The sequence below is a fragment of the Leucoraja erinacea genome, chromosome 4, assembly GCF_028641065.1.
Source record: "Leucoraja erinacea ecotype New England chromosome 4, Leri_hhj_1, whole genome shotgun sequence".
Classification (NCBI taxonomy): Eukaryota; Metazoa; Chordata; class Chondrichthyes; order Rajiformes; family Rajidae; genus Leucoraja; species Leucoraja erinaceus.
The window spans coordinates 90,751,135-90,777,636 of NC_073380.1; the positions used below are offsets into that span (position 1 = coordinate 90,751,135).

General features: G+C 41.0%; 1 protein-coding gene across 3 annotated transcripts in view; it reads right to left on the bottom strand.

Moving 5' to 3' along the window:
• LOC129696670 (solute carrier family 66 member 2) overlaps positions 1 to 26,502 on the bottom strand; it is a 55,795-nt gene that overhangs the window by 7,913 nt on the left and 21,380 nt on the right. For 2 of the 3 annotated variants that reach the window (XM_055634768.1, XM_055634767.1), the window contains exons 4-5: positions 26,286 to 26,330; positions 1,406 to 1,622 (exon numbers count right to left, since the gene is read on the bottom strand). In XM_055634768.1, coding sequence (XP_055490743.1) covers positions 1,406 to 1,622; positions 26,286 to 26,330 — 262 coding nt within the window. The remainder of the gene's footprint in view (positions 1 to 1,405; positions 1,623 to 26,285; positions 26,331 to 26,502) is intronic. The other variant, XM_055634769.1, reaches the window with a different exon arrangement.

Sequence of the window (26,502 nt, forward strand, 5' to 3'; positions counted from 1 at the left end):
TGCCTACAATTGATTCTGAATGATGAAGCAAAGTCTGATTCAATGCCTGTCACTGAGGTCCCAGACTATTTTACTTTGCCACGTTAGGTTGGAAGCAACCCTTGAAACATTAATTTCAAGATGTCATGCATCTCATGGAAAGCATATAATTTTGACATTTCTAAGATAGAAACATGTCTCGGTGACAGTACATGCCAGCTTTATGGAGTTTGTTAATTTACAATCTAATATTTTTCTGATTTAGATTGTAAGCTGCAGCCCATCAGCTACATGAAACACACATATTACACAGTGCAACAGGCCAGGGTATAATCACCAAAAATCCTGTTTTGCTCTCAGGTTCTTGATTATTTATTTAAATAAAGCTGATAAAGACAGATAAATTCAAAGGGTAAATTCAGATTGTTGTGGTCATTATTGACATTAGTCATGGGCATTTCTAATATAAACAGTATCAAAATAGAACCAAAACCACAGTGTTGGTTCACTTTCAACCTGATTTACATTCCACACTTATTATTCTGCAGTGGAACAGCTTCAACAGATGACAGATGTTTGCAAATGTACTATTGGAGAACTAATCAGTTTTGCTTAAAGCATGTCAAAGTAAAAAATACACATCGTCAATAAAGAACTGAGGGGAAAATAAAGATTTATAATAATTCAGGAAGAATGCAACTAAAAGGGTTACAATTTTTACACGTGTAGAAAAGCTTACAGGACTTTGACGTGAGAGAAAAGTAGGACACCAGAATGTCATTAAAGTTGAAAAATACATTTTTGGAAAAGGCTGTAAACCAGAATAACAGAGTGGGTAAACGGGGTGTAAACTTTGAAATCAAAAGGTCAAATCCTTTTTTTCCTCATTTCCAACTTTGTGTACTTTTAAGAAGAACCTTAATTGGTTAGGTTTTGCAGTAAGAGACCAAGGGCAATTTGGAATTTAAAATAGGAGTATTTGGAAATGCAACCACAATTAGTAGCCTTAATCTGAAGGTAATACACTGATGCATTACCAATTCCAATTTTAAATTAGCTCAGTATATCGGTGGAATTCTAATATATTCAAACCATGCTCCAGGACCAGAGCTATATAATGTAAGCTGGCACTGGAGTGTAGTACTGTGCCACAGTGTTAGGGTTCAAATGCCCAGCTGTGTTAAATCAAGGCTTTAAAAGTTTAGGGAGATGCAAAAGAGCTGTGAATTATTCTGGTGCCCTGACCAATATTTGCCCTTCCACTATAACCAAAACCAGCTTCAAGTGTCATTTGATACCATGAATTGACTGACGCTTTAACCCATTGTGATTATGCTTCAAAAAGATAATAAACAGGTCCAACATAAAATAAATAGAAATGTGTTCTTCCATAAAAATATTATTCATATTGCACAGGCCCTCTTACCTCATTCCTTCTGTGGATTTGTTCTCATAGTTGTGGTACAACTGTGGCGTGCCCAGCATGGCTTCCGTGAAGACAGCAAAGAAACCAAGCGTTTCCACAAAGAGTGAAGAGTCAATAAGGAGGTAGGTTATATATGCAGCAACAACAGTGAAAGTCAATACACACTGGATATAATCAATGAATCTGCTCCACAGCCAGAAGTATTGTAGATCAAAGTCTAAAGCAGAAACAAAATGTTAAGAAAAGTAAAAGAACATTTTGTGTGGTTTATTAATCCTAGCTTATATCACGATGAATTAAACATTACATTAAATTATTATACATGCAGATAAAATAAAGATTTAAACCATACATCCGATGATTATTTTCTGGTTTAACAGGATGGCATCTGCGAAACAAAGACAATTGTTCCTCTTTTCCAATTTTCTGTCCCTCCTCTCACAGTAGACAGGGCACTAAAAGTTGTAAAATGGACCCAACTTCTACAATACAAGAGTTTTTAATCTGATACTGTATTTCCATTCAACCACAACTTACTCCATTATATCCCATAAGGACATTGGACTTTGTCTCAGGCACTGGTGTGCTACAATGCTGAGAACTATATTCTGTACTCTGCATCTTCCCCTTTACACTATGTACTTGAGTTTGAACAGATTGCATCTATGGATGGTATCTGTATCTATTTGGATAGCATGCAAACACATCCTTTCCCCGTACCTCAGTACATTGACAATAATAAACCTAAAAAAATGAACCAGACTTACATTATTATTGTTGAACCTACATATAGATCTCACACAGGTATGATCTCACACAGGTATGTAGGCGGCGCGACTCTGGTCAGCAGCGGCCTCTGCAGCCCGTCCGCGTTTTTATTATTTTCTGTCTATGTTTCTATGTAGTTTTTGTTATTTTGTGTTGGGGTGTGTGTATGGGGGGGTGGGAGGGAGGCAGCAACTTTTAAATCTCTCCCTGCACGGGAGACCCGACCTTTTCTTGTCGGGTCTCCGTTGTCGTTGGGGCTGCAATGAGGAGCGGCCTCCAACAGGAAGAGACCGGGGACTCTGGTGCCGACTCACCTCACCGTCACCGTCGTGGAGCTGGCCGAGTCCGGAGCGGGTGGAGCGGTGGTGGAGCGCTGCTGCTGCTGCTGCTGCCCGACCTCCGGAGATTAGGAGGCTGCTACTGCGGGTCTGCGGACGGCGGCACCGGGAGCCCGCGGGTCCCTGGAGGGAGACCGCTTTTCAGGGCTCCTGCAACGGCGACTTCTCCCGCCCGAGTTGCGGGGTCGAAGAGCTCCTGGAGCGGGGCCTAACATCACCGCCCCGCGCGGCTTGGAATGGCCGCGGGACTCTGCGAGCGCACGCCGGGGGCTCTTACACCAAGACCCGGTGTGCGATCTTGCACCACCCGGCGTGGCTTTAATGGCCGCGGGACAATCGCCATCGCCAGCCGGGGGCTTTGACTTTGACTCTGACATCGGGGGGGGGGGGGGGGGGGGGGGGAGAGTGCAGTGGAGAGATAAGTTTTTTTTGGCCTTCCATCACAGCAATGTGATGGATGTTTATGTAAAATGTAAATTATGTTGTGTCTGGGGTCTATTTGTTTGTAATGTATGGCTGCAGAAACGGCATTTCGTTTGGACCTCAAGGGGTCCAAATGACAATTAAATTGACTATTGACTATTGATTTCTTTAGATTTTTATTTGCACTGTATCCACACCCCATTGTCGGCATATTTCAGTCTCATTACAGGACCCAAAGCATATTGCACCTTAAATTCCCCTACATTCTTCATGTCCCTGACCCCTTGTTCCTACACCAATGCTCAGATGTAGTCCTCGCCATCTTAATCTAACCCCGACAAAGTCTAAACTTCCCTTCTCTCAATCACACCACAACTATACCTGTGACCAGTTCTCTTTGCTAATTTTAATCACACATGACCCCTTGTGTTTCATGTGCAATAGAATAACGTTTTGAAATGGAGATGGGCGTGTACATGACATGCAGAAGATCCCTATGTCTTACCAATTCACTGTCTTTTGAGACTCAGCATATTCTGGGCTCGGGTCGATCATTAAGACAATATCCCAATCTGTTTTTCTCAGACTCAAGGTTGATGACCTTCCATTGTGAATTACAAATAGTGTTGCTTAACCCATCCTCAAATTATCCATCCCCCACCCCTCCAGCTTCCCCTATACAACATATTTCAACCAATTAATAGAAAGTTTATTTGGAAAATGTGTCCCCATGTACAATGATGATTTCTTGTTCATGCTCTAAATGGTATTGAGCACATAAGTGATTCGCTGTCCTGAAGCTAGAAACATAGAAAATAGATGCAGAAGGAGGCCATTCGGCCCTTAGAGCCAGCACCGCCATTCATTGTGATCATGGCTGATCGTCCCCAGACAATAACCCGTGCGTGCCTTCTTCCCATATCCCTTGATTCCACTAGCCCCTAGAGCTCTATCTAACTCTCTCTTAAATCCATGCAGTGATTTGGCCTCCACTGCCCTCTGTGGTAGGGAATTCCACAAATTCACAACTCTCTGGGTGAAAACGTTTTTTCTCACCCCAGTCTTAAATGACCTGCCCTTTATTCTAAGACTTGTGGCCCCCGGTTCAGGACTTGCCCAACATTGGGAACAGTTTTCCTGCAACTGGCTTGTCCAGTCCTTTTATAATTTTATAAGTTTCTATAAGATCCCCCGTCATCTTTCTAAACTCCAGTGAATCCAAGCCTAGTCTTTTCAATCCTTGGTTGAGGCTGGTTTTGTTTGCAGATGATACAAATATTTTTTGTTCTGGGGAGAATTTAAAACAGTTATTGGATAAAATAATAAAAGAAATGGGTAAATTGAAAATATGGTTTGATAGGAATAAAATTTCATTAAATTTGAGTAAAACTAAAATAATGTTATTTGGTAATTGCAGAATAAATAAACTAGTAAGTATAAAGATAAATGGGGTGGAAGTTGAACAAGTGCATGAAAATACATTTCTTGGGGTTATAATTGACGATAAAATAAGCTGGAAATCACATATTAAACATGTAAAATTTAAATTGTCAAAAAGAATCTCTGTATTATACAAAGCCAAGCAGGCTCTGGATTACAAATCACTCCGCATTCTTTATTGTTCATTAATCTTACCCTACTTAAATTATTGTGCAGAAGTCTGGGGCAATAACTATAAAAATTCGATACACTCATTAACCATGATGCAAAAAAGAGCAATTCGTATTATACATAATGCCAAGTATCTGGGACATACGAATCCATTATTTTTAGTCAAAATTATTAAAATTAGAAGATTTGGTTACATTCAAAACAGCTTAGATAATGTCTAGGGCCAAAAATAAAAATTTACCTGGAAACATTCAAAAATTATTTAACGAGCGTGTGGGGGTTTACAATTTAAGAGGAATATTTAATGTTAAGAAACAAAGAGTCCGTACGACTAGAAAAACCTTTTGTATTTTGGTTTGTGGAGTAGGAGTGTGGAACAAATTGAACGAGGAATTAAAGCAATGTACAAACATGAATCATTTTAAAACGATATATAAAAAAATAATTTTCAAGGGGATGGAGGGGATGGTTGACAAGTGGGGGTTAATGTTTATCTATTGCTTTACAATTGTTTACTTATGTTTGGTTCCTTCATATATGAAGTTTGTATGTGTATAATAGTTGTATGTATATATATGTCTGTAGGTATTATGGGAAATTGCCTGGGGTAGTATTATTATTATTATTATTATCAATATTAATTAATTGATTTTTAAATATGGTAGAAGTGTTGGGGAAAAGGGGTGAGATTTAATAAGTTATTCTTCTTCTCACTCCTTTTTGAGCTTGTACAGACACAGAGTTGGACATTGGAAATTTGCTTTTTGTTCTTTTCATTGCTTGTAAATATTGATTGTAATGTCCAATTGTTTGATAATTTCGATTTTGTCACTATTAATGTCTTTACTTGTTCGGAATAAATAAAATAAATAAATAAATAAATAACAATCCCACCATCCCAGGGATCAATCTTGTGAACCTACGCTGCATTGCCTCAATCACAAGGATGTCCTTCCTCAAATTGGGAGACCAAAACTGTACGCAATACTCCAGATGTGGTCCTGCCAGAGCCCTATATAACTGCAGAAGAACCTCTCTACTCCTATACTGAAATCCTTTTGTTATGAAGGCCAACATTCCATTAGCTTTCTTCACTGCTTGCTAAACCTGCACTCCAACTTTCAGTGACCGATGTACAAGGATGCCCAGGTCTTGCTGTACCTCCCCCGTACCTAACCTAACCCCATTGAGATAATAATCTTCCCCCTTGTTTTTGTGAACAAAGTGGATAACCTCACATTTATCTATATTATACTGCATCTGCCACGCACCTGCCCACTCACTCAACCTGTCCAGGTCACCCTGCAACCTCCTATCATCCTTTTCACAGTTCACACTGCCACCCAGCTTTGTGTCACCCGCAAACTTGCTAGTGTTGCTCCTAATTCCCTCTTCCAAATCATTAATATATATGGTAAACAGTTGCGGCCCCAACAACGAGCCTTTGCGGCACTCCACTCACCACTGCCTGCCATTCTGAAAAGGACCCGTTCACTCCTACTCTTTGCTTCCGGTCTGTCAACCAATTTTCTATCCATGTCAACACCCTACCTCCAATACCATGTGCTCTAATTTTAGTCACCAGTCTCCCGTGCGGAACCTTATCAAAGGCTGTCTGAAAGTCTAGATACACTACATCCACGGGCTCCCCTTCATCTATTTTACTTGTCACATCCTCAAAAAATTCCAGAAGATTAGTCAAGCATGATCTCCCTTTCATAAATCCATGTTGACTTGGACCAATCCTTTTACTGCTATCCAAATGCCCCATTATTACCTCTTTAATAATTGACTCCAGCATCTTTCCCACCATCGAAGTCAGGCTAACTGGTCTGTAATTCCCCGTTTTCTCTCTCGCTCCTTTCTTGAAAAGTGGGATAACATTAGCTATCCTCCAATCCACAGGAACTGATCCTGAATCTAGTGAACATTGGAAAATGATCACCAATGCATCCACTATTTCTAGAGCCACCTCCCTGAGGACCCTGGGATGCAGTCCATCAGGCCCAGGGGATTTATCATCTTTCAGTCCCATTAGCCTACCCAATACTATTTCACCCCTAATGAACATTTCTTTCAGGTCCTCAACCCCCTTCAATCCTCTGTTCTCCAGTACGTCTGGATTGTTTGTCTTCCTTAGTGAAGACAGATCCGAAGTATCTGTTCAACTCTTCTGCCATTTCCTTGTTGCCCTTAATAATTTCACCCGTGTCTGCCTTCAAGGGACCCACATTTGACTTTGCTTTTCTTTTTCCCTTAACATATCTAAAGAAGCTTTTACTGTCCTTCTTTATATACCTGGCCAGCTTCCCTTCGAACTTCATCTTTTCAGCCCCTATTGCACGTTTTGTTTCCTTCTGTTGTCCTATGAAAGTTTCCCAATCCTCTGGCTTCCGGCTACTCTTTGCTGTGTTATACATCTTTTCTTTTAGTTTTATTCTATCCCTAACTTCTCTCGTTAGCCACAGTTGCCTCCTAATCCCCTTAGAATCTTTCTTCCTTTTTTGGATTGAAATGATCCTGCGTCTTCCGGATTATGCCCAGAAATTCCTGCCATTGCTGTTCCACCATCATTCCTGCTAGTATCCCTTTCCTGTCTACCTTGGCTAGCTCCTCTCTCATGCCTTCATAGTTCCCTTTGTTCTACTGCATCTCCGTCACTTCCGATTTAACCTTCTCCTTCTCAAACTAATCATATTATGATCACTACCTCCAAGCGGTTCCTTTACCTCGAGTTCTCTTATCAAATTTGGTTCAATGGACAACACTAAATCCAGAATTGCTTTTTCTCTGGTCGGCTCCATTACAAGCTGCTCTAAGAAACCACCTCGGAGGCATTCTACAAACTCTCTATCTTGGGGTCCTGAACCAACCTGATTTTCCCAGTCTACCTGCATATTGAAATCCCCTATCACCACAGTGGCATTACCTTTGTAACATGCTAGTTTTAACTCCTGCTGCAACTTACACCCTACATCCGAGCTACTATTTGGTGGTCTGTAGGTAACACCAATTAGTGCCTTTACAATTCCTCAACTCAATCCACAGTGACTCTACCTCGTCAGTCCCTATGTCTTCCCTCGCAAGGGACCGAATTCCATTCCTCACCAGCAGAGCTACCCCACCTCCTCTGCCCACCTGCCTGTCCTTTCTATAGGATGTGTATCCCTGAATATTAAGTTCCCAGGCCCGATCCTCCTGCAGCCACGTATCAGTAATCCCCACAAAGTCATATCTACCAACCTCTAACTGAGCCTCAAGCTCATCTACTTTACTTCTTATACTTTGTGCATTCAAATACAGTATTTTTAATTCCTTACGCATCTCACCATTCACATTGATCCCTATTACACCTAGCCATACTCTCCTATCCCTTTGTGAGCTTTCTCTCCCGTTAATTCTGGGATCATTAACTATCCCTTTACTCCCTTTCCCTTTAACTTTGTCCTTCACTATCCCATTTGACACCCCCCCCTTATTTAGTTTTAAACCACCTGTGTCGCAGTGGCAAACCTGCCTGCCAGGATGCCGGTCCCCCACCTGTTAAGGTGCAATCCTTCCCTTTTGTACAGTTCCCCCTTACATCAAAACAGATCCCGGATAGAGTATGTGATCATTAAAGAACAGATACACGTTAATACCCACAACCTCAATGCTAAACGGCCAACTTACCAGGAAGGAGGTAAACAATATCAGATAAATAAAATCAGATACTTAGCCAGGGGGGAAGGAAAGCAACTCTTGGAAAAAAAAGCCCAGCGCATTAAATCCTTATCAAACTCCAAGTAACAATGGTAGTTTATGCTTACATTTACATTTTTCAGCCTACACAACAAACTTAGTCTATACTGACAATGCTTCAGGATATATTCTCCTCATTACATGAACTCTGGGTCTTGCAGGATTCTCTGGGTCTTATACAACTAGGTTAAAAGATACTGAGTACCTTCCTGACAAAGGTTGTCATAAGCAACAATAATTAGAGAACTCTTAGTTTTTCACTCTTATGTGTGCCAATTATTCCTGGTACTGTATGCTGGAGGAATGCCAGCATCCAAACTATATTTAAAGGCAGCTCTAACAGAGGAATAGATTTTCACATATTTACAACAATTTGGTTTTAAAATAAATTTTATATTTATAGAGGAAAATGTGCTTCTGGATTTGATCTACAATGCAATATAATATCAGGCTGAATGACCTCCATCTGTACCAAATCTTGTTATATTCTGTAACAATTAAATAAACACAAACCTTTACTTTTGCAGGAACTATGAAAGCTTACATCCACGTATATTGTGCAAAATAACATCCGAGAATGTTACATATGCAACCATTTTTTGTTTTTGGGATTCAGCTAGACAGAAAATACCAATAACTTAAATATTATTTGCGAGGGACACAGTTAGGAAATAGGATGAGAAAGAAAAAAAAAACTACCAGGTACCCCTTCAAAATAACCTTTTGCAATAACCCATTTACCAAAAGTGATAAAATTGGCCAAATTTGTCAATTATGATAGAAAATGCAAACAAGCAGAGAGAAATTATATAGGGATTTCCATAAAAATCTTTGAAAAGTACCAAATCAAGTAAATGATAACATGCAACAAAATGCAAATTAATCTAAGACAGGAAATTAAATTAAACCTATTAGCTCACCTTTCCTACAGCCTTTGAGGCCTCTCGATGGCAAAAAAAAACCCATCCATCACATCCTTGAAAATATTCGATGACCACTACCACAGCTACCACAGGGTTAAAATTCATAACCCTCCGAGAAAAAAAAATCCCTCTCATCTCTCTTAAAAATGCAATCCCTTATTCCAAAGCTATACCTTCCAGTTCTTGAATGGAGGGGAAACCGCTCACAGCATTCTCCCAGCCATCCTCAGAAACATGCAGGTTCCAATTAAATCTTTCTCCCCTCACTCAAAATCTATGCCCATTTATCTGCAATGCCACTTTCAGGAATCTATGTACGATTCGATCTCTCTACTCTACAATACTTACCAGGGCCCCATTGTTTCGTATGAAGGTACTGCAATGGTTTGACTTCACAAAATGCAACACTTCGCACATCCATATTAAAATCTATTAGCCGATCCTTGGCTCACTTGTCCAGTTGATCAAGATCCCACTATATTTCTTGCTAGCCATCTCCATTGTCTACAATACGACCCATTTTAATATCATATTAAACATACTAATCATGCTTTGACCGTTCTCATCCAATTCGTTGATATACAGTGGCTTGCAAAAGTATTCATACCCCTTGAACTTTTCCACATTTTGTCACGTTACAACCATAAACGTAAATGTATTTTATTGGGATTTTATGTGATGGACCAACACAACGTGGCGCATAATTGTGAAGTGGAAGGAAAATGATACATGGTTTTCAATATTTTTTTACAATTAAAAAACTGAAAAATGTGGCGTGCAAAAGTATTCAGCCCCCTTTACTCTGATACCCCCAAATAAAATCCAGTGCAACCAATTGCCTTTAGAAGTCATCCAATTAGTAAATAGAGTCCACGTGTGTAATCTAATCTCAGTATAAATACAGCTGTTCTGTGAAGGCCTCAGGTTTGTTAGAGAACGTTAGTGAACAAACAGCATCATGAAGCCCAAGGAACACACCAGACAGGTCAGGGATAAAGTTATGGAGAAGTTTAAAGCAGGGTTAGGTTATAAAAAAAATCCCAAGCTTTGACCATCTCACGGAGCACTGTTCAATCCATCATCCGAAAATGGAAAGAGTATGGCACAACTGCAAACCTACCAAGACATGGCCGTCCACCTAAACTGACAGGCCGGGTAAGGAGAGCATTGACCAGAGAGGCAGCCAAGAGGCCCATGGTAACTCTGGAGGAGCTGTAGAGATCCACAGCTCAGGTGGGAGATTCTGTCCACAGGACAACTATTAGTCGTGCACTCCATAAATCGGGCTTTTATGGAAGAGTGGCAAGAAGAAAGCCATTGTTGAAAAAAAGCCATAAGAAGTCCCATTTTCAGTTTGCCACAAGCCATGTGGGGGACACAGCAAACATGTGGAGGAAGGTGCTCTGGTCAGATGAGACCAAAATTGAAGTTTTTGGCCTAAATGCAAAACGCTATGTGTGGCGGAAAACTAACACTGCACATCACCCTGAACACACCATCCCCACTGTGAAACATGGTGGTGGCAGCATCATGCTGTGGGGATGCTTTTCTTCAGCAGGGACAGGGAAGCTGGTCAGAGTTGATGGGAAGATGGATGGAGCCAAATACAGGGCAATCTTGGAAGAAAACCTGTTAAGAGTCTGCAAAAGACTTGAGACTGGGGCGGAGGTTCACCTTCCAGCAGGACAACGACCCTAAACATACAGCCAGAGCTACAATGGAATGGTTTAGATCAAAGCATATTCATGTGTTAGAATGGCCCAAGTCCAGACCTAAATCTAATTGAGAATCTCTGGCAAGACTTGAAAATTGCTGTTCACAGACGCTCTCCATCCAATCTGATTGAGCTTGAGCTATTTTGCAAAGAATGGGCAAATATTTCAGTCTCTAGATGTGCAAAGCTGGTAGAGACATGCCTCAAAAGACTTGCAGCTGTAATTGCAGCGAAAGGTGGTTCTACAAAGTATTGACTCAGGGGGGCTGAATACTTCTGCACGCCACACTTTTCAGTTTTTATTTGTAAAAAAATTTGAAAACCATGTATCATTTTCCTTCCACTTCACAATTATGCACCACTTTGTGTTGGTGTATCAAATAAAATCCCAATAAAATACATTCACGTTTGTGGTTGTAACGTGACAAAATGTGGAAAGGTTCAAGGGGTATGAAAACTTTTGCAAGCCACCGTAGATAACAAATAGCATTTTCTTGAGCACTAATCGCAAAGACACACCACTAGTCACAGGCCTCCAATCCGAAAAGCAACCTGCAACACCACCCTCCGTTTTGCATCATGAAGCCAATTATGTATGCAGTTAGAGGTGGATCCCATGGAATCTTATTTTCCAGAACAGCCTACCTGAAAGACATTTGGGACCATGTGTACGGCCCTGTCCTCATCAAACTTCTTGGCTACTTCTTCAAAAAACATCAAATGACTCCACTTACACAAATGTTTACTCATCACAATCTGTAGGTTTACCTTTATTACCAAGTGTACCAAGGTACAGTGAAAAGCTTTGTTTTGCATTCTATTCAATCTGGTGAGATGTATAAATGCAATCAAATCAACTCATGTATAGTAGGTAGAGTGAAGTGGGAGATACAGAGTGCAGAATATAGTTCTCAGCATTGTAACACATCAGTTCCATAGACAATGTTCAATGTATGCAATGGGGTAGAGGTGAATCTGACAACACCCTAGCTTATGAAAGAACCATTCACAAGCCTGATAACAGAGGGGTAGTTGTTCCGGAGTCTGGTGGTGCACACTCTCAAGGTGTTATACCTCTGTCTGAAAGGAGTAGGGAGAAGAATGAATGACCATGGTGGGACAAGTTTTTCAAGGCAGTGTGAAGTTTAGATGGAGGACATGGTGGGAAGTCTAATCTTTGTGATGGACTGGTTATATCTAGAATTCTCTGCAATTTCTTGCAGTTTTGGGCAGAATTATTCCCAAGCCAAGTTGTGATGCGACCCAACAGTATACTTTCTATGGAGCATCCGCATCCCTTTCTAGGATCTGTTCCTTCCTCAAAACATTATTTTATGCTGTCATACATTTGGCTGCCAACGTTAGTTCCGTCATACAAATCATCAACGTTGGTTGTCATTAAGTGGGACCCAATACCAATACCTGTAGTAGCCCACTGGTTACACCAGCCCCGTCAGGCACCAGTTGTGGAAAAGTGGACACACTGACCTCATAAGTTACTTCTGGATGCACAAAAATAGAAATGAAATCATCCCTGATCCCAGGTGACAAAACAATTGCTTCTACATTATAGGTTTCTGGGAGGCAAAAAAGAGCATGATATAATCTGGCTGGAGGAATTAAATCTGAAAAAGAACATGACTTCACCTATTGCTCTTTACTTCCTTTTCAGCCACAAAGAAAGTTATAAAGTTGCGGATGCTTTGAGAGCTTACAACCTTCCACAAATGGGCAGTGCTGGAGGCAATAATGTCATGACGATTTTCCACAAATTCCACCAATTTTACCAACTTTGTCCCTCAAAAAAAATTGCGTCTACAGGATGCAAATAGACTTGTGCTTTTGGAATATCATCCTGGTCGGTGGAAGTGCACTTCACAACACTGAACAATCAATTCTATTAGAAAAGCAGCTTTGGAGCCTACCACTTTACACCCACGCATAACATTGCTATTCCAATTTGCAATGCTGCGGCATTGTCAACTTCAGCTTAGCATAGTCAGCTGTGAAAATGTATTAATATTTTCATGGATAATGTTCATATTTTCCCCAAAATGGATATTTCAAATATGCTTTGATTTAATTCTTTTTGCCGCAGGAATAATTCAGCTTCTACCCCAATCATACCCATTTTCTCTTTGATCACCGATTCTGCACATTAAGCTACTATTGAGTCAATAAAACATGCTTAAAGGCTTTTGAAATCTGAAAACTAGATTCAGCTGTCACTAGGAAGCAACAAAATCCTTTATTTAGTTCTCTGTAAAATGGTTAAGTTAATTAAAAGTTTCTATACTTCTTTGTGGAACACAGAGAATTTGTCAATGGAATTGGATGCTCAGCCTGTGTGATGATTTGACGGCTACTGCATGCCAATGATTCCATTGAAATTGATGTTTGATAGTCACCTTTGTTGGAAAACAGGTAGATTTTTGCCACAATGAATACCAATTTTTCAATTCAATTCAATACCAGATCTTTGATGGAAGCTTCAAAGCTTCCTTCAGTGGCTACATCACCACTTTGCTGCTAACTGCAACTCTGGGACAATGTGTTTCTTATTCAAATCTCAAAGTTAATGAAGTCTGAAGAAGGGCTATGACCCAAAACGTCACCTATCCATGTTCTCCAGGGATGCTGCCTGACCCAGAGTTACTCCAGTATTTTGTGTCTATCTTTGGTATAAATTGCCATCTGCAGTTCCTTGTTATTATACTTAAAGTTAACGCCTTTGCTCTGCAAAAGCATAACCATGAATAGCATTGAACAAACCAGGATGTTCCAGTTATGGAGAAATATTCCATTCAACCAGGTAGTCTTTTGAAAAGCACAAATTATTTTATACTCTGCTTATCATCACCAGTCACTGATTCTTAAATTTACTGCATGTCTCTTTTATGTTAAAGATAATAGAATCCACGACAAACAAAATCCTTTATTTAAATGATGCTTAATTAAAGCAATAGGATGCCATCATTCAGTTTAATTCACATTGAGTTAGACTGTGAATTAGTTAAATATAATGCAAACATGCTTAATCCTTCTGGATTTCTTGTGCAAGGTATTTTCTCAACTACCAAAAAGTTTCCTATCTCCAATATGCCGGATCCTATCTTTTAAACTATATATTCTGATGGTGATCATTTGTATGTTTTTTTGGTAATTAATTGTAAGATTTTCCTTGAATTGATTTTCTAGAATCTGGACTTAATTGGCAAAGTCAGAATTTAGTGTCCATCACTCACTTCCTTTGAACTGAAATGGCTTAATAAAAATAGCATGCCATTTCAGAGTCACCAATATTAGTTGGCCTGGAGTCACATACAAGTCAGACTGGGTGGGAATGTCACATTATCTTCCCTAATGGACGCAAATTATATAGGTTTTACGACAGTCAGTAGCTTTGTGGTCACTATTGCTAATAACTTGTTTTTCTTTTGTAGGTGTCATGCACAACTCAAACATTTCATTATGTTTGTTATCAGATTCCAGCCCGCTTTCACATAATACATACGTGACCTGCCTTTTCCTTTTATGGTTAAGGGGAAATATCTATTACAAGCCCACATGCTGCCATGGCTACGTCGACAAGTCATCCTTCCACCCTACTCTATTCCATTCTCCAACTTTCTCTAGTGTCTTTGCGTCTGTTTTAATACGACCTTCCGCACTGGTGCTTCTGCTGTGTTTTACTTTTTCTTTAACCGTCATAATGGACAATGCCTGCATTATTTCCTGCATTTCTGTTCTCGTATTCTCTCCTCCCAGCAGAGCAAGCAGATGGCTCCTTTATCATTCAGAATTCACAATGTAGTCTCTACTATGGGGAACTAAAATGTTTCATTAAGTCCACAAGGGAACCTCAAGCTTCTAGCTGCCAATCAACAAGTTTCCATCTCACTCCTACTCTGACGCAGCTTTAAGCATCCGACTACATTCCATCAATCCCAATACAAACTTAAGAAACAGAACCTCATCTTCCATCTGGCACACTGCGGTACTTGGGACTCAACACTGAATTCATCAATTTCAAATCATCAGCCTCTTTAGGTCAGAATTGACAAGTTCTGAAACAAGGCTGTAGGAAGGAAGAGTCTTGACCCGATAAGTCACCCAATCCTTCTCTCCACAGCTGCGAGTTACTCCAGCATTTTGTGTCTATCTTCTGAAACAAGGTTGTTTCACCTGTAACATCAAATCCATTTTTCTCTCTTAAAAATGTCAACTAATCTAATAAATACCTCCAGCATTCTCTTTTATTTCAGATATCCAACAATTGCCGAGTTCTACATCTCACAGTTCCAAAGATTCTCCCTCCCTTGAGCTCATTCATTTATCTCCCTCAGTTTATACTCCTCCAGTCAGAGCAGCTATAATTGACAAGCATTCATCTCCCTCTCAAGTGACTTCAATAGCATTTCTGCCATCTGGACGTCTTGGCATCCCAAATCAGCAACTTAAAACTTTGAAAAATCATCTGAAACACAAATCTGAAGTAATCATCACTGTTTATAAAAAGTTTAGTACAGTAATTCTCCCCATCTCCCCTGAAGATAACAGCTCCCTTCTCTTGACTCCATTTGTACCTCACGCTGCCTTGGCAAACCCAGCAGCATAATCAAGGATGAGTCGCACCCAGGCCACCCTCTTCTTCCCTCTCCCATCAGGCAAACGGTATAGAAGTGTAAAAACACACACCACCAGATTCGGGGACAGTTTCTTCCCAGCTGTTATCGAGCAACTGAATCATCCTACCACAACCAGAGAGCAGTGCTGAACTACTATCTACCTCTTTGATGACACACAGACTATCCTTGATCAGACTTTGCTGGCTTTACCTTGCACTACAATACAATAATACAATACAATACAATTTATTTGTCACTTGAACCTCATAGAGGCTCAAGTGAAATGTTGTTTCTGCAATCATACATACAAGAAAAAAAAGGCCCAAGACACAACACAATTTACACAGACATCCGTCACAACGCATCTCCACCTCGCTGTGATGGAAGGCAAAAAAAACGTATCTCTCCCCTGCACTTCCCTCTCCCCCCGATGTCAGAGTCAAAGTCAGAGCCCCCGGCGGGCGATAACAATTGTCCCGCGGCCATTAACGCCGCGCCGGGTGATGCAAGGCCGCGCTCCGTTATTCCAATGTCATGTAATCTATACATTGTAAATGGATCGACTGTACACATATATTGTCTTTCTGCTGACTGGTTAGCACGTAACAAAACCTCGGTACACATGACAATAAACTAAACTGTAACTATAAACTGTAACTAGATCTTAGCAGCACCTGCAGGCTGGAATCAACAACTCCTAACATTCTTCCTCAATCAATGGAACTATTAAAAAAATATTCAGTAAAGTCCTGCAGATTATTTTTGACCTGTTTACTGTCCAACTAGTACCAAGTGCAGGAAATGCACTTCTGCAGTAAAGTTTTTAAATATTCAGAAATATCCTGCTTGGTATTTAAAAACACATTATACTCCAATCCATTAAGAACGGTGAGAACTGCATTTGCACTTGTGCAAAATCTATGACAGTACATAGCAAGTCTCCAGAGGCAGGGAGCAATTAAAACGGGAGCAAAAATATTTTTCCAATCTGTATTTTAGCTTAAAAGTAAGTTCTGGTCTGTTTCGTTTCCTCTCATGCTCTCCTCTGGAGTGCTCCATTCTACAGACAGGACCAATATACAGAACTGCCAAAAACCTGGGTTTGAAAGTTACTACATGTAGGTCTGGTGAACATTGCCATTCAAGAGGTATCAGGATTCTTTTTATATTAAAACCATTTCAACTGTATTTCGAGGATTGTTTTAAGTAATACTGCATGTATTTTCTGAAAAATTGCTAATAATAATTTAATAATTATTAATCTCAGCAGATGAATTTCCATTATATTTTAATTCTACAATTTCATTACGCAACATCTGTTTAAAAGAAGTGCTTTTTCAGGTTTATTATGATCACTATCAAACACTGACTCCTACAGGACTTGAACTACATTACATTCTATTAAAAAAATCAGTATAGCAGTATAGCAGGCAAACACTAAATCTACCAATTTTAGATCAAACAGATTTAAAGATTTTCATAGCCTACCAAGGTATATTTTATATTACAATCGAACAATCCATGCATACACTGGCCCTATCCCCAAACTCTACCTCCGCTACATTGACAACTGCATTAGTACTACCTCCTGTACCACTAACTTCATCACCTTCACCACTAATTTCCATCCTTCACTCAAATTCAATAGACAATAGTTACAGGAATAGGCCATTCGGCCCTTCGAGCCAGCACCGCCATTCAATGTGATCATGACTGATAATCCACAATCAGTACCCTGTTCCTGCCTTCTCCCAATATCCCCTGACTCCGCTATCATTAAGAGCCCTATCTAGCTCTCTCTTGAAAGTATCCAGAGTTTTCGGCCTCCAACGCCCTCTGAGGCAGAGAATTCCACACTCACAACTCTCTGAGTTTCCTCACCTCCGTTCTAAATGGCTTATCCCTTATTCTGGGATGTCAGGACTTTCATATGAAGAAAGACTGGATAGACTCGGCTTGTACTCACTAGAAATTAGAAGATTGAGGGGGGATCTTGTAGAAACTTACAAAATTCTTAAGGGGTTGGACAGGCTAGATGCAGGAAGATTGTTGCCGATGTTGGGGAAGTCCAGAACAAGGGGGCACAGTTTAAGGATAAAGGGGAAATCCTTTAGGACCGAGATGAGAAAAACATTTTTCACACAGAGAGTGGTGAATCTCTGGAATTCTCTGCCACAGAAGGTAGTTGAGGCCAGTTCATTGGCTATATTTAAGAGGGAGTTAGATGTGGCCCTTGTGGCTAAAGGGATCAGGGGGTATGGAGAGAAGGCAGGTACAGGATACTGAGTTGGATGATCAGCCATGATCATATTGAATGGCGGTGCAGGCTCGAAGGGCCAAATGGCCTACTCCTGCACCTATTTCTATGTTTCTATTCTTAAACTGTGGCCCCCGGTTCTGGACTCCCCCAACATCGGGAACATGTTTCCTGCCTCTAGCGTGTCCAAACCCTTAATAATCTTATATGTTTCAATAAGATGCCCTCTCATCATTCTAAATCCTTGCTAGGGCTACATGTGTGGGTTCAAACTAAATAGTGGGGGGGGGAGGGATTGACAAATTGGGAGTATAAAGATGGAGTTGAAGGGGAAGTGGCTGCAGGAAAAATTACAAAAGATTCTTGTATTAAAGGGAAGGAACGCTCAAGAATGGACAACAGAGTAAGGTCAGGGCCAAGCGGTTTGAGGGGGGAAGTGAATACGGAGGTCAAAGTGCTGTATATGAATGCATGAAGTATACGGTATAAAGTGGACGAGCTTGAGGCTCAGTCAGAAACTGGCAAGGATGATGTGGGAATTACTGAGACATGGCTGCAAGAGGGCTAGGGTTGGGAACTGAATATTCAAGGGATACCTCCGATCGAAAAGTCAGACAGGTGGGCAGAGGGGGTGGGGTTACCCTGTTGGTGAGGAATGGAATTCAGTCCCTTGCAAGGGGCGACATTGAAACAGGAGATATGGAATCAGTATGGATAGAACTAAAGAATTGTAAGGATAAAAAGACCTTAATGGGACTAATCTATAGGCCCCCAAACAGTATCCTGGACATAGGACGCAAGTTGAATCAGGAGTTAAAATTGGCATGTAGTAAAAGTAATTCTGTGGTTGTTATGGGAGATTTCAACATGCAGGTAGACTGGGAAAATCAGTTTGGTACTGGACCACAAGAAAGGGACTTATTAGAGTGCCTTTGTGATGGATTCTTAGAACAGCTTGTATTGGAGCCTACCAGTGAGAAGGCAATTCTGGATTTAGTGTTATGTAATGAAATGGATTCGATAAAGGACCTCGAGGTTAATGAGCCATTAGGAGGCAGTGACCATAACATGGTCAGGTTTAATCTACAATTCGAGAGGGAGAAGAGTAAATCGGAAGTGTCAGTGTTGCAGTTGAATAAATGGGACTATGGGGCCATGAGGGAGGAGCTGGCCAAAGTTGACTGGAAAGATACACTAGCAGGGATGACAGTGGAACAAAAATGGCAGGTGTTTCTAGGAATAATACAGAAGGTGCAGGATCAGTTCATTCCTAGGAGGAAGAAAGATTCCCAGGGGAGAAAGGGACGACCATGGCTGACAAGGGACATCAGGGACAGTATAAAAATTATACTGTACAGTATATAAAAGGTGGCCCAGCCACTGTGAGGATTCTCCCGACGCCGGGGCAACACCACCCGGCCAGAACGGCCAGGAACATCAAGCCTCCGTAGAGGCAATAGCGGTGGCCTCAATAGGCCTGACTTTGGGTGAACTGGAGTTGGGGACTGGACTTTGTGCCTTCCCCCACAGTGGTATCCACTGTGGGGGGATGATTTTTCTGTGTGTAAGTTACTATATTAGTTTGTGTCCAAGATGGCTGTCGGAAGGGAGAGTGGACGCTGGCGCGCTTTAGCTGCCGTTGCTCTCTCTTCACATTGTGTTTTTTGATTTATTTGATTTTGTGTCTTTGGAGCGATTTCTATCTTTAATTTGTGTATTGATGATGTCCTTATTATTTATTTTTCTCCGACTATATGTTTTTTTTTCTTTTCTGTTAATTTTTGTAAGGTGTCCTTGAGATATGAAAGGCGCCCAAAAATAAAATTTATTATTATTATAATTATTAAAGTAACATTAGCAAATTTGCAGATGACACAAAGCTGGGTGGCAGTGTGAACTGTGAGGGGGATGCTATGAGTTTGCAGGGTGACTTGAACAGCTTGGGGGAATGGGCAGATGCATGGCAGATGACGTTTAATGCGGATAAATGTGAGGTTATCCACTTTGGTAGCAAAAACAGGAAGGCAGATTATCTAAATGGCGTCAGGTTGGGAAAAGGGGAAGTACAACGGGATCTGGGGGTCCTTGTGCATCAGTCTATGAAAGTAAGCATGCAGGTACAGTGGGCAGTGAAGAAGGCGAATGGCATGTTGGCATTTATAACAAGAGGAATCGAATATAGGAGCAAAGAGGTCCTTCTGCAGTTGTACAGAGCCCTAGTGAGACTACACCTGGACTATTGTGTGCAGTTTCGGTCCCCTAATTTGAGGAAGGACATTCTTCCTATTGGGAGTGCTGGAAATTAACGGAAATTAACCTTGTGAACCTTCGCTGCACTCCCCCCATATCAAGAATGTCCTTCGTTAAATTTGGATACCAAAACTGCACACTTCACTTGGACCATCTCCGACATCTCACTACCATTTCTAGATCTCACCGTCTCCATCACAGGAGACAGACTAATGACTGACATCAACTACAAACCTACTGACTCCCATAGCTATCTTGACTACACTTCATCACACCCTGCTTCTTGTAAAGATTATCCCCGGCTCCCAATTCCTCCGTCTACGCCGCATCTGTCCCTAGGATGAGGTTCCATACCAGGGCATCGGAGATGTCTTCATTCTTTAGGAAACGGGGGTTCCCCTCTTCCATTATAGATGAGGCTCTCACTAGAGTCTCCTCGATATCCCACGGCTCCGCTCTTGCTCACCCTCCCCGCATTCGTAACAAGGACAGAGTCTTCCTTTTGCTACCTCCAATGAGATCCCACTACTGGCCATATCTTCCCATCTCCACCTCTTTCTGCTCTCCGCAGAGACTGTTCTCTCCAAAACTCCCTGGTCAACTCGGCCCTTCCCACCCAAACCACCCCCTCCCCAGGTACTTTCCCCTGCAACTGCAGGAGATGCTACACCTGTCCCTTTACAACCCCCCCCTCGACTCCGTCCAAGGACTCAAACAGTCTTTCCAAGTGAAGCAGAGGTTCACTTGCACCTCCTCCAACCTCATCTGCTGTATCCGCTGTTCCCGGTGTCAACTTCTCTACATTGGCGAAACCAAGCGCAGGCTCGGCGATCATTTCGCTGAACACCTCCGCTCAGTCCGCATTAACCTACCTGATGGCTCAGTACTTTAACTCATCCTCCTATTCCCAATCTGACCTTTCTGTCCTGGGTGTCCTCCATTGTCAGAGTGAGGCCCAGCGCAAATTGGAGGAACAGCACCTCAATTTCGCTTGGGTAGTTTACACCCCAGGTGTATGAACATTGACTTCTCTCACTTCAGATAGCCCTTGCTTTCTCTCTCCATCGCCTCCCCCTTCCCAGTTCTCCCACTCGTCTTACTGTCTCTGACTACATTCTACCTTTGTCCCGCCCCCGCCATCAGTCTGAACAAGGGTCTCAACCTGAAACGTCACCCATTCCTTCTCTCCAGAGATTCTGCCTGATCTGCTGAGTTACTCTAGCATTTTGTGTCTACCTTCGATTTAAACCAGCATCTGCAGTTCTTTCCTACATAAGGTATATTATAAGGTACATAAGACAAGACTAAAAAGGTAGTTCTACTGAAACAGTAACAGAACACAAACCCCCCCCACATTTGAAAGACAAATATATTTATGGTCCATTATTCATTTTTTCTACACTACTATGAATGGAAACATGTACATTATGTCATGATTTAATCTTCTGCTATTCAATACTATGGATTAGATTTGCCTCAAAGGAATTACATATTTTAAATTATATCATGTATCAAACATTACAATTGTATGTTACATTGTTTACATATCTTGGCTGTATTAATCACAAAAAAGTTGGAAATATCCAGCACATCTGACAAAATTAAGTATGCTTCAGGCATACTATATGCTTCAGGCCAGGCACTATATCTCAGCTGAAAGGATGAGCAGGCTTTTGAAATGAACCCATTTGCTGCCACCACTCAGATTAATTATCAGCATGCAACTGCCGATCTATATGGGATAATGCACAAATGTTGATCCTAGCCAAACAAATTGAGTAAAGGCTTCTGGGCAGCTAGTCCATTTGGTCAATTTAAAAGTGTTTTCTGTAGAAATGGGATAAGCTGCAGAATGGTGCCAGTTTGTCTAGAGCCTAGATCAGAGCTGCACAAAGAGAATGGGAACATCTGCAGACCCTGACAATTAGGTGCAAAATGCATAGAATGGATTGGATGAATGCAAACCAGACATACACAAAGGTACACAAAAATGCTGGAGAAACTCAGCGGGTGCAGCAGCATCTATGGAGCGAAGGAGATAGGTAACGTTTCGGGCCAAAACCGTTCTACAGACTGATAGGGGGTGGCGGGGAGAAGGAAGGAAAAAGGAGGAGGAGGAGCCCGAGGGCTGGGGGATGGGAGGAGACAGCTCGAGGGCTAAGGAAGGGAGGGGAGACAGCAAGGGCTAACAAAATTGGGAGAATTCAATGTTCATGCCCGCCGGATGCAGACTCCCTAAGCGGAATATGAGGTGCTGTTCCTCCAATTTCCGGTGTTGCTCACTCTGGCAATGGAGGAGACCCAGGACAGAGAGGTCGGATTGGGAATGGGAGGGTGAGTTGATGTGCTGAGACTGTAAATAATGTTGCAAAGCTTTACTTTGCTGGATGTTGATTGGATTAAGTATTGAGCCTTGTCTGGTTTTCTTGCATATTAGGGCACGTTGCGATGTTCGCTTCCTCTGAGCAACTGTTTGAATACAAGAATTAGCCACTGTATTATTGGGTTAGGGAAATGTCTGTCATGTATGGGGTTAATCGGTATCTGGTATTGGATTGTAAAGATTGTAAAGAGACCACCCCCATGTGGTTCGGCCCTCGAGGTCCGGGAACCTATAAAAGTCCGCTACCACGAGATCCTTTGTACATCTTCTGGGAGAGCGCTTAGGGCTGCGTGACCTTCTGGAGTGTCTGTTTGCGGGAGGCCAAGAGGGCTTGATCAGACAGATAGGAGGATCGAACCCGCGGTGGTTAGGTACAGTAGTTGGAACTGGAATTGTGTTTTGTCAAAATAAAGTTTAGATGCGCAAGTGCTTGACTCAGTGATTTTTGACTAAAACTAGATTGGGGGGGGGGGGGGGGCTCAAAATGGGCAATTTACACACACTGCTGGAAACAGATTAATTGCAAGGTCAGGAATGAATGATCCAAGAAGCAATATGTGTTGGGGTTCATATTTGCCTTAGGGACAGGGAAAATCTTCCAACAGCTCTCCTTCAGAGAGTAAATGAGAGGAAACTTTATCTGCCCAGCACTTTAAGGACCTATTTTCAATATTGAATTTCTCTTAGAAAATGCAATTATTAAAATTCTGTCAACATTTATAAGAACCAAAAGCTGCTTTTTATGTCAGAGGGAACATGTTCGATGTAATAAGCTCAGCAATCAGACAAAAAATATTTATCCAAAATTCCAATGAAAATGCTTTTTTTTTAACATAATTTCATCTGCCACTGTGCCATGTTTGGAAAGACCAGCTCCTTTCTTCAATTTCATCAACATAAGTGACTAATCATTAATACACAGAATTAACCTAATGTATTGCAACAGTAGCCCTGACAGCAATTATTGAATATGGCCACCTTGTATGGTTTGCAATGGTAAGGTTTTCACACCATCATTCTGTGCACCTCGCTGCTCTTCATTTTAAAATAAGAAGGAAGTGAAGGAAATACTCTCAGGCAGCATAGTGGAGAGAAAAAACAAATAGTTAAATATAACAGTTCAACAATTTTGGATAACCAGTACATCTGGTACTTTTATTTCAGATTTGCAGTATTCAGGGTACTTTTCCCTCAGGTTAATCAGAATTATATTAGATTATTTTGACTCACATTTGCTTTCTTTTCTGACCAAGTTTGTTTCCCTCACTTGCCCCATTAGTACCTCATCAACTTGTACTACACTCTCTTTTGTCATTTACTTTCTCCACATTTACTTTATTATAACCATTTGCTTCTCCTTTTATCTTAAAATAGTTTCGCTTTTCTTAACTCCGGTAGATCATGGTCCAAAATATTAAATAATCCTCTCTTCACAGATGATGCCTGCCTTGCTGCATATTGCCAGTGTGTTCAAGTTTTATTTCAGATTTCTAGCATCTAAGAGTTTTATACATTGATAAGCTTTATCAGTTTACAAATTTCTGTGGACTCGCATCATCATAACATTACTACATTACCAACATCCCAAAAATCAAAATATAAAACGAAAAAAGGTTAAAATTCAAGTTATTCCAGCTAACACCCATCCTTATAGCTAGGTCAGTGGAACTATGACCTGATATAAATGTGGTCTGTGAAATCCCCCAAAAAGATTTAAATCAGATTATAGCTAAAGTAACAAAGTGAGTGATCATACTGCTCGAAAAACGACGCCCTGACGATAATTTTTTTACATATTCCTGTAGAGATTTATCTGGTGAAGTCAAAAATCTGCTTACCTGAAAATGTCAAGCTTTATTTCTTGAGTTATTAATCAAAATGTTCCAAAATGTCAAATCACTTAGAAAACGTAACTGCTTTGGCTGATGACGTGATGACATCAATCTCACGTCACCCGGCCGCGCCGCTCACAAACCCTTTGAAGAAAACCAAGCTGTCTTCTTGCGCGTGCTTCGAGGGACGTCACCCCTCCCCGACCACCCGTTCTCTGGACCCGACTGCAGCCTGAAGCCAGGAGAGTGGTTCGGTAGGTACGTTTTGCAGCCGGGAGCGAGGGATTATTGCGTTCGGGAACCAGCCTTCACCTCCGATGATGCGCCCCAACCCCTCAAACTCTATCCCCCGCCCTCTCTCCCCCTCCCTCTTTGTGCCTCTATGTCCAACTCTGTGCCTCTGCATCCCTCTCTCTCTCTATCCCCCTCCCTCTCTAGCCGTGCCTGCGAGTTTGGGGCTATTCGTGAGTGGATATGGCAGGCGATGAGGTAAAAGGAGTGAATGAATAATATTAATATCTGTGTGTGTGTGTGTGTGTGTGTGTGTGTGTGTGTGTGTGTGTGTGTGTGTGTGTGTGTGTGTGTGTGTGTGTGTGTGTGTGTGTGTGTGTGTGTGTGTGTGTGTGTGTGTGTGTGATGCCGCACACAACGAGTCCCACTTGGTCTAGTTAACTACAAAGTTGGAAGATGTAACATAAAAAATCCCTACAGATAAATTAATTTGTAAAGGAATAGGATGGTGTGGTCATAACGATATCAGCCATTATAAAGAAATGTCCAGACAATGTTTTAGGTTGGGACCCTCCTTCAGATATCTGAAGGATTCCAACAAGAAACATCATCTATCTATCCATTCCCACCAAAGATGCAGCTTGACCAAGTTCCCGCAAAGATCCAAGTTTCTCCTATATTTAGTTTTTTTGCTCAAGATTCCAGCATCAACAGTTTCTTGCACTTCCATAAACAAATAGCCACCTATTGTCCAAATATACCCAAGTGCAAAACTTTACAGAACAATCTGCATCAGTAGATAACAAATCTTGATTACTTATCTCTAGGTTTACTGATCCTGGTTTACAAACTTCTGTGGTTATTCAGAAACATTAACATCCCCTCAAAGTTAAGAGTATTTATTTTTTATAATGTTGTAAGGTACTTGGTATGCTGATATGAGCTTATTTTGCTGCCACATTCATTTTAGAAAAATGGCTAATAGTCCTATTAAAATAGTAGAATAATGTCATGGTCCTGTGTTAAGCAGATGCCAATTCCAAAGTAGATTAAAAAAACAATTACAAAATTATTGCATGCCAATTTGCAAGCTTGGACAGGGAAGTCAGTTAATCAGTAACTTAGATTGTGTACCAGCTTCCCAGCCTCAGTCATGTGGTAGAGGTGGCAAGGCAAGAAACCATATTCTGTCTTCAGGTAAGGAACAGAAATCTTTCAAGCCTTTGGTCAATGGAAAACTCAATAGTTCTTTGCAGCTACAGCCATAAAAACCGTTAAAGATCTCAAATATTAATTAGCTAAATGCTACACAATTAGGAGCTTGTATGCTATGCTAATATAATTTAAAATACTTAAATGGCTACTTATGGCCAGATGTAATGCAAATTTAGCCTTTTATTTTCAATGAATTTGCTTAATGAAGGTACATTAATCAGTTTTGGCTGAGACTGCATGGGTATAGCAAATGTCTATGTTTCTATGAATGAAGGCCTTGGAATGCACAAATCTTTTACATTGGAGGAGAAAATAAAGTTCAATATTCAATAAACAGGATTATACATACACACACAGCTTTGAAATGCTTGAATTACCCAACCGCTCCCATTTTATTTCTACATAAACACTTGCTTCCAATGAAAAGGCACTGCACAGGTCACAACTTTAATCACACCTAAACAAACATGCACTCAACGTAAAATCAAACTGGAAAAATAGAAGGGTCAGAGTAAGGCTATGGAATGAGTCTTGGGTAAATGCATGCTACATGGGTGTATACATACCCAGAAAGAACTTCCTGGGAGTTTTGATTTCTTCATCGTTACTGTCTGATATGATACACCAATAGCCCAAAAGAAAAGAGAACAAGAAGCAAGTTGATTATGATTCAGCCCAGCATTTTTTAGCGACCATTGCAGTGCTACTTTGTTGGCAGAGCAGAGATGTTAATAAAGAATGCGTGAATGTTAATTGTTTCAGCCCATGCTTTCCCCCATCACT